The sequence below is a fragment of the Sceloporus undulatus genome, chromosome 3 (genome assembly GCF_019175285.1).
Source record: "Sceloporus undulatus isolate JIND9_A2432 ecotype Alabama chromosome 3, SceUnd_v1.1, whole genome shotgun sequence".
Taxonomy (NCBI): Eukaryota; Metazoa; Chordata; class Lepidosauria; order Squamata; family Phrynosomatidae; genus Sceloporus; species Sceloporus undulatus.
Genome location: NC_056524.1, coordinates 252,786,107 through 252,800,879, shown reverse-complemented (window position 1 = coordinate 252,800,879; position 14,773 = coordinate 252,786,107). Strand labels below are relative to the sequence as shown.

Sequence of the window (14,773 nt, the reverse complement as noted above, 5' to 3'; positions counted from 1 at the left end):
GGAAGAATCTGCTTCAAGCAAAGAGGACTAGACTCTCGGCAGTGACCCAGCATTCCTTTTCAGTTGCTGCTCTTAGATTCTGGAACGACTTGCCAGGAGAGATCTGTCCAATGGAAACTTTTAAGAAGGCTATTAAGACCGATCTCTTCTGGCAGGCCTTTCCAGACTAGACCACCTCCATTTACCTGCCTCCCCCCCTTCCCTTTTTCTCCTCTTTTTTCCATCCTCATTTCCATCCACACACATGCGCGCGCGCACACACACACACACACACACACATGCACACAAAATTAAACTTAATTGTCTGGATGCCAGAAGAGCTCCAGACTGAAGCTACAGACATTGTCATGGAGGAATTCAAAAAGACAATATTGGCAGCTAAAAAAATAAAAATAATGTCCCACTTAATATCAAATGAAACTTTTCCAGCAGTTAAAGATAAATGAAAAGCAAAAGGAAAGAGGGACATAAATAGGGTCAGAACCCTGAATGCAACAGTTGAATGGTGTATGTGCAGGGACAAAGAGAACGTCTATAACAATCAATGCAGAGAAAAGGAAGACAAAAAGAAAAAGAAAAAAATGGTAAAACAAGAAACCTCTTCCACAATATCTGAGAAATCAAAGGGAAATTTAAATGAAGAATGGGCATGCTCTATGACCAGCAGGAGAACACAATACATGACAAGAAGAAATAAAATATGATTTATTTATTCCTTGAATCTAAATCCTGCCTTTCTCTCAAATGGGATTCAAGGCAACTGGAAATAGTGCACCAAAGAATTATATAAAAGAGATGAAAGCATGAAAGCATCATTCATGGAAGAAACATTTGAAGATGAACCCACAAGACTATAGAAGATAAAGCCAAAATATTATGCAAACAATACACTGAAGTATTATATAAAATAGATAAAAGCATGATAAAAGGATAATTCAAGGAAGAACCATTTGAAGATTGACCAACAATTTTAAAAAGTGAAGTGGAAACTGTACTCAAAGCACTTTGGAGAAATAAAACACCAGGAACAGAAGACAAACCAATAGAACTGTTTCCAACTACTGACAAAATCTACTCTAGTACTAACAAAAATCTGTCAACAAATATAGAAAATGAAGGAATGGCTCACAGACGGGAAACACTCACTATCCATTCCAATCCCAAGGAAGGGAACAACTGATACTCGAAGACCATTGCATTATTCTCCCATGCAAGTAAAGTGATGCTCAACATTCTACAACAGTATTTTACTATATACGGATCAAGAAATCCCAGATGTCCAAGCTCGGTTCAGCAAAGGAAGAGGCACTGGGGATCATATTACAAATGTATGTTGAATAAAGAATTTCAGATGATCACCCTGTGATTAATGATAGCAAAGCTTTTGATTGTGTAGATCATGAAAAAGCATAGATTATTTTTGTTAAAAAAGCAATGGTTACATCACAAGATTTGATTATCCTAATGCCTAACTGGTACTCAAGACAAGAAGCTACCATTAGAGCAGAATATGGAGAAATTAAATGGTTTCCAATTGGCAAGGTGGTCAATCAAAGTTACATGTTATCACCCTATCTAACATATGTTGAATGGTAGATCAGACTATAAGGATGAAGGTGTGAAAACTGGGGGGAAAAGTACATCAACAAGGTAACATATACAGATAACACCACACTATTAGCAGAAAATTGCAAAGATTTGGAACAACTACTGAAGAAAGTCAAGGAAGAAAATGCAAAGGCGGGTTTACAGTTGAACACCGAGAAAATAAAAACATTGACCACAAATGATTTACATAAATTTAAAGGAGACAATGAAGACATTGAGATAATGCAAGATTTTGTATACCTTGCCTCAATGGGGGCTACAGTCAAGAAATCAGAAGATTAGGGCTGTATCTGTATTGCAGAAATAGTGCAGTTTGATACTGTTATAACTGCCATGGCTCCATTGGATAGAATCCAGGTTTCTTGCTGTACCAGAGCTCTTTGACAGAGAAGGCTAAATAGCTCACAAAACTACAAATCTCAGAATTCCATAGCATTGAACAATGGCAGTTAAAGTGTTGTCAAACTGCATGATTTCTGAAAGGACAGCTATGATGGAACTAGTCAAGATTCTCAAGTTTACTGAGAATGGCTCAGTGCAATGGAATTCTGGTTTTGTGATATATTTAGCTTTTTTTCTCTCAGAGACCTTTGGTGTCACAACAAACCACAGATCTCAGGATTCCATAAGATGGAGCCATGACAGATAAAGTTATGTCAAACTGCATGAATTCTGCTGTGTAGAGGCAGTCATTGTCGGAGGCTTTGTTAACCACTGTATGTCTTGCCTATATTGTTTTTTTATCCTTTTAAAAAATCTGGAATATATCAGTTATTCCAGTTGCTCTTGCAAGGTAAATGCAATGCAGATAGCTATTTCCATATTGATTTAAAGAGATGGGAAATGAGCCAAACCTGATGTTTGCATCACTTGTCCTCTGAACCTGGAATAAAATATTTCAGACTAAGTCAAAGTATGTGCAAGTCCATTTGCTTCCATCTCTAATTGGCTATCTTGGCCATCACCTTTCCTACCCTCCCTTGATATGTCTTCTCAGGGCAGAGAGTGATAGATTTTATTTGCTTTGCTTTCTCAGTTGCTATGTATAAAATGATAAAAAAAGAAACAATAATGGCAGCCAAGTCAGCTCCTCCCCCCCCCCCCAAAAAAAAGCTTTAGATCAGGGTGAGAATCTTTGGCCTTCCAGATGTTTTGGCTTTCAACTGTCAGAAGCTCCATCCAGCACTGCGGGAGTTGAAATTCAAAATTACTGGAGGAGCAAAGCAATAATGTTTCTCATAATGTCATTGTTTAAAAGGTAAATCATTTCATTGATCATTGTGCATTTTTTAAAAAAAACATTTCCTTCTTTAAATATGACAAGTTATAGCTCATAAGAGAATGACGTCAGACTGGGGGGGAAATCACATCCAACAGTTCCTAAAATCCCCAATAAAGGGAACTTTAATAAGTAACGGTAAAAAGTTACTTGGGCCCGTTCCGCACAGGCCTTTGCGGCGCCCCCGTCACGTGCTAGGGGTTGACCGAGGACCTAGCGTCCATACCGGCCTCACCTCTAGCACATGACGGGGGCATAAAAATGGCCGCGCCCTATACATACGGGCACGGCCATTTTTACGTGCCGGACGCTTAGCGTCCACATGTAACATCGCAAAAATGACGCATTGAGTGCACCATTGGCACCTCGTCGTGTCATTTCCACGACTCAAGAAGAAGCGCCATTTTGGTGCTTCTTTTTAGCTGCGCCAGGAAGCCTCGCAGTTTGGCCGCTGGGGCTTCTCAGCGCAGCTAATGGCAGCGCAGGCAGAGCGCCACTTTTCGGCGCTCTGTAATGCGCCTTGGTATGCCAACTCTGATTCTGAAAATTACTTTTGAAATGTAAGTTTTATAGCCCCTTCTATGGTGAGTAGGATATCACAATTCTCAGTCTACATATTTTCAATTTCAGTGAAGCCAAGCCAAGAATTCAATTCCATTCCATCAATATTTATTGATCCCTAATGATCACACAGCTGCTTAAATACCAGGCTACCCTCTCCTTTATTCATTCACAGTGACAGGACAGTGGTGAAACCATCCAGGTCCCCCCCCCCCCCAGAATTAACCCATCTTTGGTTTATGCCAGGGTCAACTGTCAGGAGAGCAAGTCAGTGCAGGATCAGGTTCTGAGATTTCAACATTGTCAAGCTTGGGGAGGAGAGTGAGTCCATCCAGAATCAGGACCCAGAGAACCACTTTCTACAACTGGAGGGGCTTCTCTAGCTTTGATGTAGCTAATATCCTTCTGTATTGGATGGCAGAGTTGTCACAAGTATGGCAGGTGGGCACATTCTAGTACTGAGCAAAGGCTCATCCAGCTTTTCAGAATTGCTTGGTGAGGTAGTGATGAAGGATAGTGTTGCAGAGTGAAAACTAGAGAGGCCACCTGCACCTTTAATGGTTGTGCAGAAGAGGAAATGTCAACAAGTGTTATTTGTTACATGATTGCATGATAGACAACACGTACTGATTTCCCTTATCTCTCTGTGTATGTGCCATCAAGTCACTTGTCACCTTAGAACAAACTGTTTGAATTGTATAGGATTTTACTCAGAGGTGGTTTTGCGCCTTCCTGCCTCTGAAATATACAAGCATTGAAGATCCAGGGGCTGTCTCTAGCTTTCAGTCTGGCAGCCTAGCATGTTGGGATTTGTGATGGAAAGCCTGTTGAGCAGCTCTTCCTCAACCTCCTCCCCCTTTCCCTGATAGTCTGTACTCTTGGGTGGGTTGCTGGCTCTCTTTTATTTGTCTGTCCTCCTGACCTGGACTCAACTCATCTCTAGCTTTGCAGCTTGGGTGTTCTCCTGGATTCAACTCTGAGCCTGGATGCCCAGGTCTCAGCAGTGGCTAGAGTGCATTTGCACAGCTAAAACTAGTGCATCAGTTGCACACATTCCTTAAGATGTCAGATCTGGCTATGTGATACATGCTTTGGTTATATCCCATTTGGACCATTGTAACACACTCTGTGTGAGGCTGCTTTTGGAAACTGTTCAGAAACTTTGGTGAATTCAAAATGCCAGGGAAAGTTATAGGGAGCACATAACTCCCTTGTTGAAACAGCTTCACTGGCTACCAGTTTTTTTCTGGGCACAATTCAAAGCAGTGGTCATGAGCTGTAAAACCCTATATGGCTTAGGTCTGGACTATTTGAGAGGCCATATATGACCTCACCAGAGCCCTAAGATCTTCAGGGGAGGGCTTTCCTCTTGGTCTCAGCACCATTGTAGGTACACTTGGTGGGGACATGAGAGAAAGCCTTCTCAGTGGCTGCTCCCACCCAACGGAATGGACTTCCATGGGATGCTAGACTGGCCCCTTCCCTGCTTGCCTTTCATTGGCAAGCAAAAATGGTTTCATTCAGGCAGGGTATTAACACAAAATCATGGGATGGCCTTTATATGGGGTGTTATATGGGTTGTGTGTTGTTGATACGATTGTTTTAGTATGTGTAATTTTATACTGATTTTATTTGATGTTTTTAATTGTTTAAAACTTTTATGATAAAGTTTTAAAATATTTTTATTTGTGAGCTGCCTTGGGTCCGTTTGTGGGAGAAAGGTGGCACAAAAATGAAATGAAATGAAATGAATGAATGAATGACTGTTTTCCAAGGCTTGGACAGATCCAACTTCTTCTCCACATTCTGACTACTTTCTCCTCTCCTGACTTTTGCCTCAGTTTTTCTACCTCTGTTCTCCCCTCTTCCACCTGTGAGTGTCCAGCAACCAGGTGATCAACAGCAGCCTGCATTTTCCCCAGCAGAGCCCCACAGTTTTGGCAGACGCAGGAGGAGAGAAGACTGGTAGAATGGCAGTCCCTGATTCCCCTTACAAGGTGACAACTGGTATCCCTAAAATCAAGGGAATGGTGAGTCCACTATGGTGTTTAGTGCAAATATTAAAGGCATTCTAGAAAGAAAGAAAGAAAGAAAGAAAGAAAGCGACGCGGCACGATATGATGCCTGTCTCCAAAACTGCTGTTTTGGGTACTAAAGAATCGGACCCAAAACAGATTAATGAGTCCAGTGATGTCAGAGCCACAAACTAGCTATCCCCCCAATTTTTATCCACCCAGTAATATGCCCCCATTCAAGTGGATCAGTAGCATAAAGGGATGGATGATTTCTTTAGTATAAATTTCTACCCCCCCCCCCCCCCCCTTTGTAGTTTTAAAGCTGATAGCAATAAGGAGCACACAACTGACACGTTGTCAGTTGTTCTGGGTTCGTGAACCTGGAGGAACAGAATATGCTCCTGTCTGTGCACATAAAGGCTTCCCCTCTGCTCCCTTTCTTTATGGTGTTTCTAATCAGAATGGATTCTTCCACGCATGAGAGCATCCTTTGTCTACACAAAGGTGTTTGGGAGTGCATGCACTGTAGCATAACCTGAGCATTATTTTTTTAAAGGAGTCTCTATTTTCCCCTCATTCTATTGTCACTGCAATTTTGCTTATTTAGTCAGGGCACAACCCATGAAATTAGGCCTCCATTTGCCCTCCTGTGCACAGTTTAAGGGAACTGGACCTTGAATTCAAGATATCAGCAGGGACTGCTTTGTCATTATGACATGTCATTGCATGACAAGTATTTGTGCCACAGGCAGTACTCCTGGGTACATAATCAGTTAAGGCAAATTCACAGAATCTGTTGTTTAAGTGCATTTTAAATGAGAAATGAGATCTTGAATACATTAGGACAGGGATGGGAAGGGCAACTTACAGAATTCAAAGGGTGATCCCCCCCGCCATTTTTTAAATATTAAAATCAGGGTTGGAGGTATGGGGGGTGTCCAATGTCACATAGGACATCACAAAGGCAAAACGTGCCTGCATGCAAGTCAGAAAATCCAGGGATTAACTGATAGCTAAAAGAAAACAAACAAACACCCTATTATTGTTGTGTGCATTCAAGTAATGGGTGTTCTTGACAAAATTTGTTCAGAGGGGTTTTGCCTTTGCCTTCCTGTGAGGCTGCAAGAGTGTGACTTGCCTAATGCCACCCAGTGGGTTTCTCGGGCTAGGCAGAGATTCAAACCCTGGTCTTAGTGTCTAGTTCAAAAGTCAAGGATTGAGCATTGGAATACACAAGAGGCTCCACTAATTCTGATACTAAACCGTGGTGACTCCAGATGGTCCAACTGGAAGGTATGGTGGTGGACTAAACCGTTCCGGAGAACACTGGGGGGAACGGCAGTGAGTCGGAACTAGTCAAAATTCAAAGTGGTATGGAGTCACCATGAATTCTAGCTAGCCCAAAGAAACAAAGGAAATCTGGGTGCTTATATAGGCCACAAATAGCCTGAGGCAAAGATACATCCAAAAGAGCCAAATCTACATGGGAAAAGATCACTTGAGATAGGGGCATGAAAGGTAGGAATGGGATTGCAAATGGTCTCTCTCTGGCTTTGTTGCAAAACATCCCGCTGTAATTCACCTAGCCTTCCTATCTCGGAAGTGTGAAAGGCCAATGCAATTTTAGGCTGCATCAATAGAGGTACAGTGTCTAGATCAAGGGAAGTAGTAGTGCCACTCTATTCTGCTTTGGTCAGGCCCCACCTGGAATGCTGTATCCAGTTCTGGGCACCACAATTAAAAAAGGATATTGAGAAACTAGAGCATGTCCAAAGGAGGGTGACTAAAATGGTGAAGGGTCTGGAAACCATGCCCTATGAGGAAGGACTTAGGGAGCTGGGGATGTTTAGCCCGTACAAGAGAAGGTTAAGAGGTGATATGATAGCCCTGTTTAAGTAATTGAAGGGATGTCATAGTGAGGAGGGAGCAAGCTTGTTTTCTGCGGCTCCAGAGAACAAGCCCCGGAACAATGATTGCAAGCTGCAGGAAGAGATTCCAGCTCAACATTAGGAGGAACTTCCTGACAGTAAGGGCTGTTTACAGTGGAACACACTTCCTCAAAGAGTGGCGGAGTATCGCTCCTTGGAGGTCTTTAAGCAGAGACTGGATGGCCATCTGTCTGGTATGCTTTGAATGAGAGTTCCTACATGGCAGGGAGTTGGACTGGATGGCCCTTCCAACTCTATGATTCTAATTCTTCCTTGATTGCACTTCCCAAACTATCTGTTTGATCTATTAAACTGATACCATGGTACATGACCTGCTGCGTCTGGGCTTATGGCTGACAGAATCCATCTGGGCCCATAGAAGGGACCCCAACACCACAAAATTGGAAGACTTCCAGCAGTCGTAACAGTTGTCAACTTTGTCAGTTGTGGATCTTTTCAGGAACTACTATAATAATATTTGGAGTTGCATCAGGCATGGTTAGTAAATCAGTTTTATAAGCAGGTTCCTCGTAACACTGACTAGAGATATCTCTGAGACTAATGAGCCTTATGGTACTATGTGGCTGACTGGATGTAATTGTTAGCATCTTATCAATATTTTTTTTACCATCAGTGTCCAATATTTACTTCTACTTTTAAACTTATTTATTAATAAAAAGGTAGCCTTGGGCAATGGGATTTTATCTGTGCAAGTAAATCCAAATGCCACTGAAATATTCACTGGTTTTCATGAACAGTTTGCTGTACCGCAGAAGGAATCATATGAATTTCTGTAATCTGCTTGCAGGGAGGAACCACATTAAAATCTGATAAATAATTAACTCCTCCCACATTGATTATGACATTTTGCAGTTTAAAATGGCAGCTTCAATACAATACAGCCTTTGCTCCATCCCAGCAGCGATTTCCAAATCTCTAAAATTTGAAATATGTTACGTTTTCTGAATTAAAATAGCAGGAATACTTGTCATACTGATGAAAGTTTAAGATTCTGTAAGAGCAAGAGTAACAGTGATTCAATTGATGAAAGATCATTAGCTCAATAGTAATGCATAGATCATTACTAGTGCTTTGGTCAGACTTTGAAAAAGGACAGCAGAGGAATTATGGCAGATGCTCATTGATAAAAGGGAGCATGAAACCGCCTTTGCTATTTTGGTGATTTCAAGGTTGAAGGAAAACCCATCAGCACCTCCTGACTTCTTGCTGCTGCCGGTTGCCATGTTTAATTTTTCAGAGTAATGCTATATACTTGTAGCATTATTTGAAACATCATGTCATGAAGTAGTTTTATTCAGAGATTCTTCTGGGCTATAAGATGGTGGCCTTCAGAAGTGGATGCAGAATGTTATTATTATGAGTCTTTAGTTTGGCTGTGACTCATGGGGATCCCATCATCAAGTATTCTTGGCAAGAATGATTCAGAGGATGTTTGCCACTGCCGTCTTCTAAGACTGAGAATGTGTGACTCGCCAGTGGATTTTCATGGTAGTGTAGAGATTCAGATACTGGTCTCCTAGACTCCTACTCCAGCACCATGCCTGTGAATAGTGGTCTCCTAGACTCCTACTCCACTACTACCAGAATTCTGCCTGACAATCAGGAGTGCATAAAAAAGGGCACTATAGCATTATTTTATGGAGCCATACCAATGTCTTGTAATAATACCATGTTTTTTTTAAGTGTTACAGGTACTGTTTGCTGTTGTTGTTGTGTATTCAAGCTCTTATAGTGACCCTAAGGTGAACCTCTCACAGGGTTTTCTTGGCAAAATTTGTTCAGAGGGGAGTTGCCTTTGCCTTCCTCTGAGGCTGAGGGAATGTGACTTGCCCAGTGGGTCACCCAGTGGGTTTCCATGGCTTAAAAGGGATTTTAATTCTGATCTCCCAGTGACCTAGTCCAACACTCAAACCATTATACCATACTGGCTCTCTAGGTATTAGGTAGTGTGGAATCAGCAAACAAAACATACAACAGCCCTCCCAAATAAGAATATTGGCCGAGACTGTACATCACAGTCTACATTTTGTAGTTTTATTCAATCATGGCTCTGTTGCAGAAGTGCAACCAAATCTTCTTAAAAGAGTTGCAAAAATGTGCTTCCAGGTACTGGCAAGAGTGTTCTGATGTGCATAATTCTTAGTTCTGCTAAATCTTGCATCATGATATAGCACCAACCCTTTTATATGCATAGAATGGAACTGAGTGGCCATCCCTACCACTGCTGGGCTCCTGAGGTCTCAGTGCTGTACTATATATGGATGTCTCACAAAAAGGGGTACACACACATGTTGTGGGACCTTGCAAAGTCATCACAAGGAGGGAGCTATTGTTCTAGTGTGTTTCAGAAAAGGAACAATAAGGATTAACTAAACCAAAATCTTCATTTTCTCTTTCTGATGGAGACTATCAGACTTGAAATTCCCTCCACTTCAAGCGGAGTGGCCAAGTCAGAGCAGCAACTCACACTTTCCTCTTTGGAAATTTAGCACTTGGGCTTCCAGGAGATTTTATTTCTCTTAGCACACTATTCCACCTGCAAAAAAGTATGCAAAGAGACAGAGAGAAAGATCAACCTTATAGTTGACTGAAACAGGAAACATGGCCACTGACATGGATACGACTTTTATTTTAAAGGACCACAACAATTCACAAGGACAACAATATTTACTTTAATACTGAAAGCTTTTCTTCCATAACAACAGTCTGCAATTTGTAGCTGACGTTAAATCTGGAAGTTTGTTTGTTTGTATTTTTCTTCAAACAGTGTCTCAAAGGTAACATTGCAAAAAAAGAGAAAGAAAACCACATGGCAAACCTTAAATACATCAATTGCAACTCAGTGTGCTTATTTTTCTGTGTGTGTGGATGTGAGAACCTGTGGAGATATTACAGTTCTTCAAAGTCATGAGCACTTGTATTCATCGCTTCTGGGTGCATAACTCTCCCCATAAATATGATGGTACCTAAAGAAGAAAAATAAATAAATAAAGGAGTAGAAATGGAAACACGCAGAAGGAGAGAATTTTTAGGATACAAAATAGAAAAACCTAGTCTTACTTTATCTATTCAAGAGTGGGAAAAAGTGACATCATTTGCATTAATCAAATTGCAAAATGACTTAGGAGAAACCAATGTGGAATATGATAATGGTATTGTGTGTTGTTGTGCTACATCTTGGCAAAAACGAATTTTTTGGACCACGACTCCTAGGATCTCCCAGCTAGCATGATTACTGGCCATACTGGTCGGGGGAGTTTGCGACACTTTAATTAAAAACAAGTAGAATCTCAAAACTCTGAGTGCTAACCTACAGAATGGGAAGACAGACAGATACAGTATGGGTATCTCTCTTTCTTTTTCTCTCACCTCTCCAACACTGGCTGCTGTCACACTGCAGAATTAATGCAGTTTGACACCATTTTAACTGCCACGGCTCCATCCTACGGAGTCCTGGGATTTGTAGTTTGTTGTGACACCAGAGCTCTCTGACAGAGAAGACTAAATATCTCACAAAAGTACAAATCTCAGCATTCTATAGCTTTGAGCCATGGCAGTTTAAAGCAGTGTCAAATTGCATTAATTCTGCAGTGGAGATGCAGCCCAAGTAGTGTGATTTAAGCTGGAGAAAAGGCAGTGGGGAAAAAAAGGTTAAAATCCCACCCACTCTTCCAGTACCACGGCTTTAATTTAAGTTGTTGTCTCCACTGTTTTTCATGCAATAAAGTGACATGGGGGGATTTGCTTGCAAATCAGTATTACACATGAGTGGCCCTAAGAAGAGAAGTGATCCATTTGTAGTAAGTGATCTCTCTATGGTTCACTATAGTTTATTTCAATCACTGACAAGAACTGCAGGCTAGATGTTAAAATGGTTGATTTATTTTAACCAAGTATAAAATCAGGAAAGAACAGAACAAAATATGGGACTTTTTAGCCAGTCTGGATGTTCACTGAGAAAAATAGAGAGACAATGTTTCTTATTACTTTTGGAATTTGTATTAATAATAATAATAAATAAAGTTTTTATTTCTATCCCGCACCTTCCTGCGATCAGGGCGGCTTACAACAGGCTTAAAATGACAATACATACAATACATAAAGATTAAAATACAAATATATCAAACCATCCAATAAAAATAACAGACAAAAAAGCCCCATAGCCCAACCTCTTGGCCACGGAAGAGGAGGGAGGCCCACAGGATTTTAATCGGGGAATGCCTGTTGGAACAGGAAGGTTTTCAGGTCCTTCCTGAATTGGGCCAGGGTGGTGGTCAAGCGGAGCTCAGTGGGCAGCATGTTCCAAAGGACTGAAGCAGCAGTGGAAAATGTCCTCCGTGTGGTGGAGGATAATCTAGCCCCAGGTACCTTCAGTAAATGCTGCCCAGATGTTCTGAGGGTGCGAGGCGGAATGTACGGGGAGAGGCGGTCCTTCAGGAATCCTGGGCCCAAGCCATTTAGGGCTTTATAGGTAATTACCAACGCCTTATATTGGGCCCGGAAGCGAATGGGCAGCCAATGGAGATCTCTCAGCACAGGAGTTATATGGCTGGCCCTGGAGAAGCCAGTGACCAGCCTGGCTGCCATGTTCTGCACCATTTGAAGCTTCCGGGTTTGGTATAAGGGTTGCCCCATGTAGAGTACATTGCAGAAATCCAGTCTCGAGGTTACCAGAGCATGTACAACAGTTTCTAGGTCCCTCTGGGCCAGGTATGGACGCAGCTGGCGAATAAGCCGAAGCTGATGACAAGTGCTCTTGACAGTTGCATTCACCTGAGCGGTCAGGTGAAGCGACGAGTCAAGAAGCACCCCCAGACTGCGTACGTAGTCCTTCACAGGGAGCGTGACCCCATTCAGGACAGGTGGAACCACCACCATTCCTGGACCAGGGGAACCTATCACAAGTACCTCCGTTTTCTCTGGATTCAGCTTGAGTCGGTTTTCCCTCATCCAGCCCATTACTGACTCTAAACAGGCCTCGAGAGGAGAGATGCCATCCTTGGTCACTGCATCAGTCGGAGACATAGAGAAAATGATTTGGGTGTCATCAGCGTACTGATAACCCCGCGCCCCATTTCTCCGGATGATCTCTCCCAGCGGTTTCATGTAAATGTTAAAGAGCATGGGAGACAGAATGGCTCCTTGAGGGACCCCGGTTTTAAGGGGCCTCTCGTCGGAGCACACGTCTCCCAGCTGCACCATCTGGGACCTCCCAGAGAGGTAGGACTGGAACCACTGGAGCGCAGTGCCCCCGATTCCCACCTCTGCCAGGCGCCCCAGTAGGATACCATGGTCTATGGTATCGAAAGCCGCTGAGATGTCCAAGAGCACCAACAGGGACACGCTTCCCCTGTCAATGCCCAGACGGAGATCATCGACCAAGGCGACCATGGCCGTCTCAACCCCGTGACCCGCCTGGAAGCCAGTTTGAAATGGGTCTAGATAATCAGTTTCATCCAAGACCGTCTGAAGCTGGATCGCAACCGCCCTCTCGATCACCTTACCCAAAAATGGCAGCAGCGAAACTGGCCGATAATTATTGTGTACCAGGGGGTCGAGGGAGGGCTTTTTTAATATCGGTTTTACAGTGGCCAATTTTAATTCCGATGGAAATTGCCCTTCCCTCAAAGATGTGTTAATAATCCGGCGCAACAATAATGTTGCCGCTGGTCCCCCCTGGGCCGCTAGCCACGAGGGACAGGGATCGAGAGAGCAGGTTGTTTTCCGAACACTTCCGACGATCTTGTCCACGTCCTCGGTACTCACCGACTCAAACCGATCCAGTTTAATAGAGTCCACGGAGGCTCTGGATACCTCTACTCTTGGTTCTGCTTGAATGTCAGCATTAAGACCTTCGCTTATACGAGAGGTTTTATCCGCAAAAAAGTCATTAAATTGGTCACAGCAGGCCTTAGAAGGTTCAAGGATCTGGTTCAGAGCAGGAGGGAGCTGAGTTAGCTCCCTAACCACTCTGAACAACTCTGCTGGACGTGACTCTGCGGACGCAATACGAGCACCATAGAACGAATTCTTTGCTGCTCGTATCGCCTCTCCGTAGTCCTTTAATAGTTGGGCTAGGAGAGCCTTGTTGTCTAAGCAAAGGTGTTTCCGCCAACGGTACTCTAGCCGTCGCAGTTCCCGCTTCCTTGCCCGGAGATCTTCCGTGTACCAGGGCTTACATTTGGAAGCAGGCCTGAGAGGGCGCTTGGGAGCGATGCTGTGTATAGCCCTAGAAAGACCGGTATTCCAAATACCGGTAAGGGCATCAACAGAGTCGCCGTCGCTGCCAACCATGAGCCCCTCTAAGGCTTCCTGGAACCTTTTGGGTTCCATCAGCCTTCGAGGGTGGACCATCCTAACAGGTCCACCACCCCCGGGGGGGATCTGGGTAGAGACCTTGATCTTAGCCTCCACCAGGAAATGATCTGTCCATGACAGGGGGGAAATATTAGTTATTTCCGCCCACGGATTTTCCGCATCCGAACAGAAGACCAAATCAAGAGTATTACCCACACAATGCGTAGGACCCTGTATCAGCTGGGACAGGCCCATGGCCGCCATGGTCTCCATGAATTCCCGAGCCGCACTGGATGGAACATAGCTGGCCGTGAGGGAGATGTTGAAGTCACACAGGACAAGAAGCCTGGGCGTCTCCAACATCAGTTCAGCAACCAGCTGTGTCAGCTTGTTAAGGGAGTCCGCTAATGCACGGGGTGGCCGATACACTAACAGAATCCCTAGACTGTCCCTAGCCTTTAGGGTCAGGTAAATACACTCAATATGGGACGTCTGTCGGATGTGGTTCCTGGTGAGGGACACGGTGTTCCTATGTATCAAGGCCACACACACACCCCCGCCCACCTAACCTGCGCTGGTCCTTCACCGAGAACCCGGCAGGCAGGGCCTGAGCCCACACTGCGTCTCCTTCAGGCCCAAGCCAGGTCTCGGTAATGCAAGCCAGATCACACTTTTGATCCTCCAACATGTCGTGGAGGATGTGGGTCTTGTTGTTTACTGATCTGGCATTGAACAGGAGCAGCGACAGGGTTTGTGGCACGGTTGGAGCGACCCTCAGGTTCCTAAGGTTGGGATAGGGACAGGAAGGAGGGATAGATATGATGCATCGATCTCTCCTTCCCCTGGAACGCAAATCCCTTCTCCCACCGCCATACCTCCCCTTGCCCCACACTACCTCAATAGGAGCTCCGCTCATGATGGTGTTGTCCCTTCCCCCCCCCCCCCCATCCTTCCCCCCTATCACCACCCCCCCCCCACCCCTCTATGGCCATATGGAGAGCAGAGGTTAGCCACCCCAGGCATCCTCTGCTCTCAGGCTAACCCAAGCCTCCCTATCCCGATAA

The 14,773-nt window shown here is 43.9% G+C and overlaps 1 protein-coding gene across 1 annotated transcript in view; it reads right to left on the bottom strand.

Moving 5' to 3' along the window:
- Positions 1-10,021: 10,021 nt before the first annotated feature.
- Positions 10,022-14,773, bottom strand: part of SERPINI1 (serpin family I member 1) — a 53,085-nt gene continuing 48,333 nt past the window's right edge. The window contains exon 9 of the mRNA XM_042458536.1: positions 10,022-10,378. Within this exon, the coding sequence (XP_042314470.1) occupies positions 10,302-10,378 (77 nt within the window). The 3' untranslated portion in view covers positions 10,022-10,301. The remainder of the gene's footprint in view (positions 10,379-14,773) is intronic.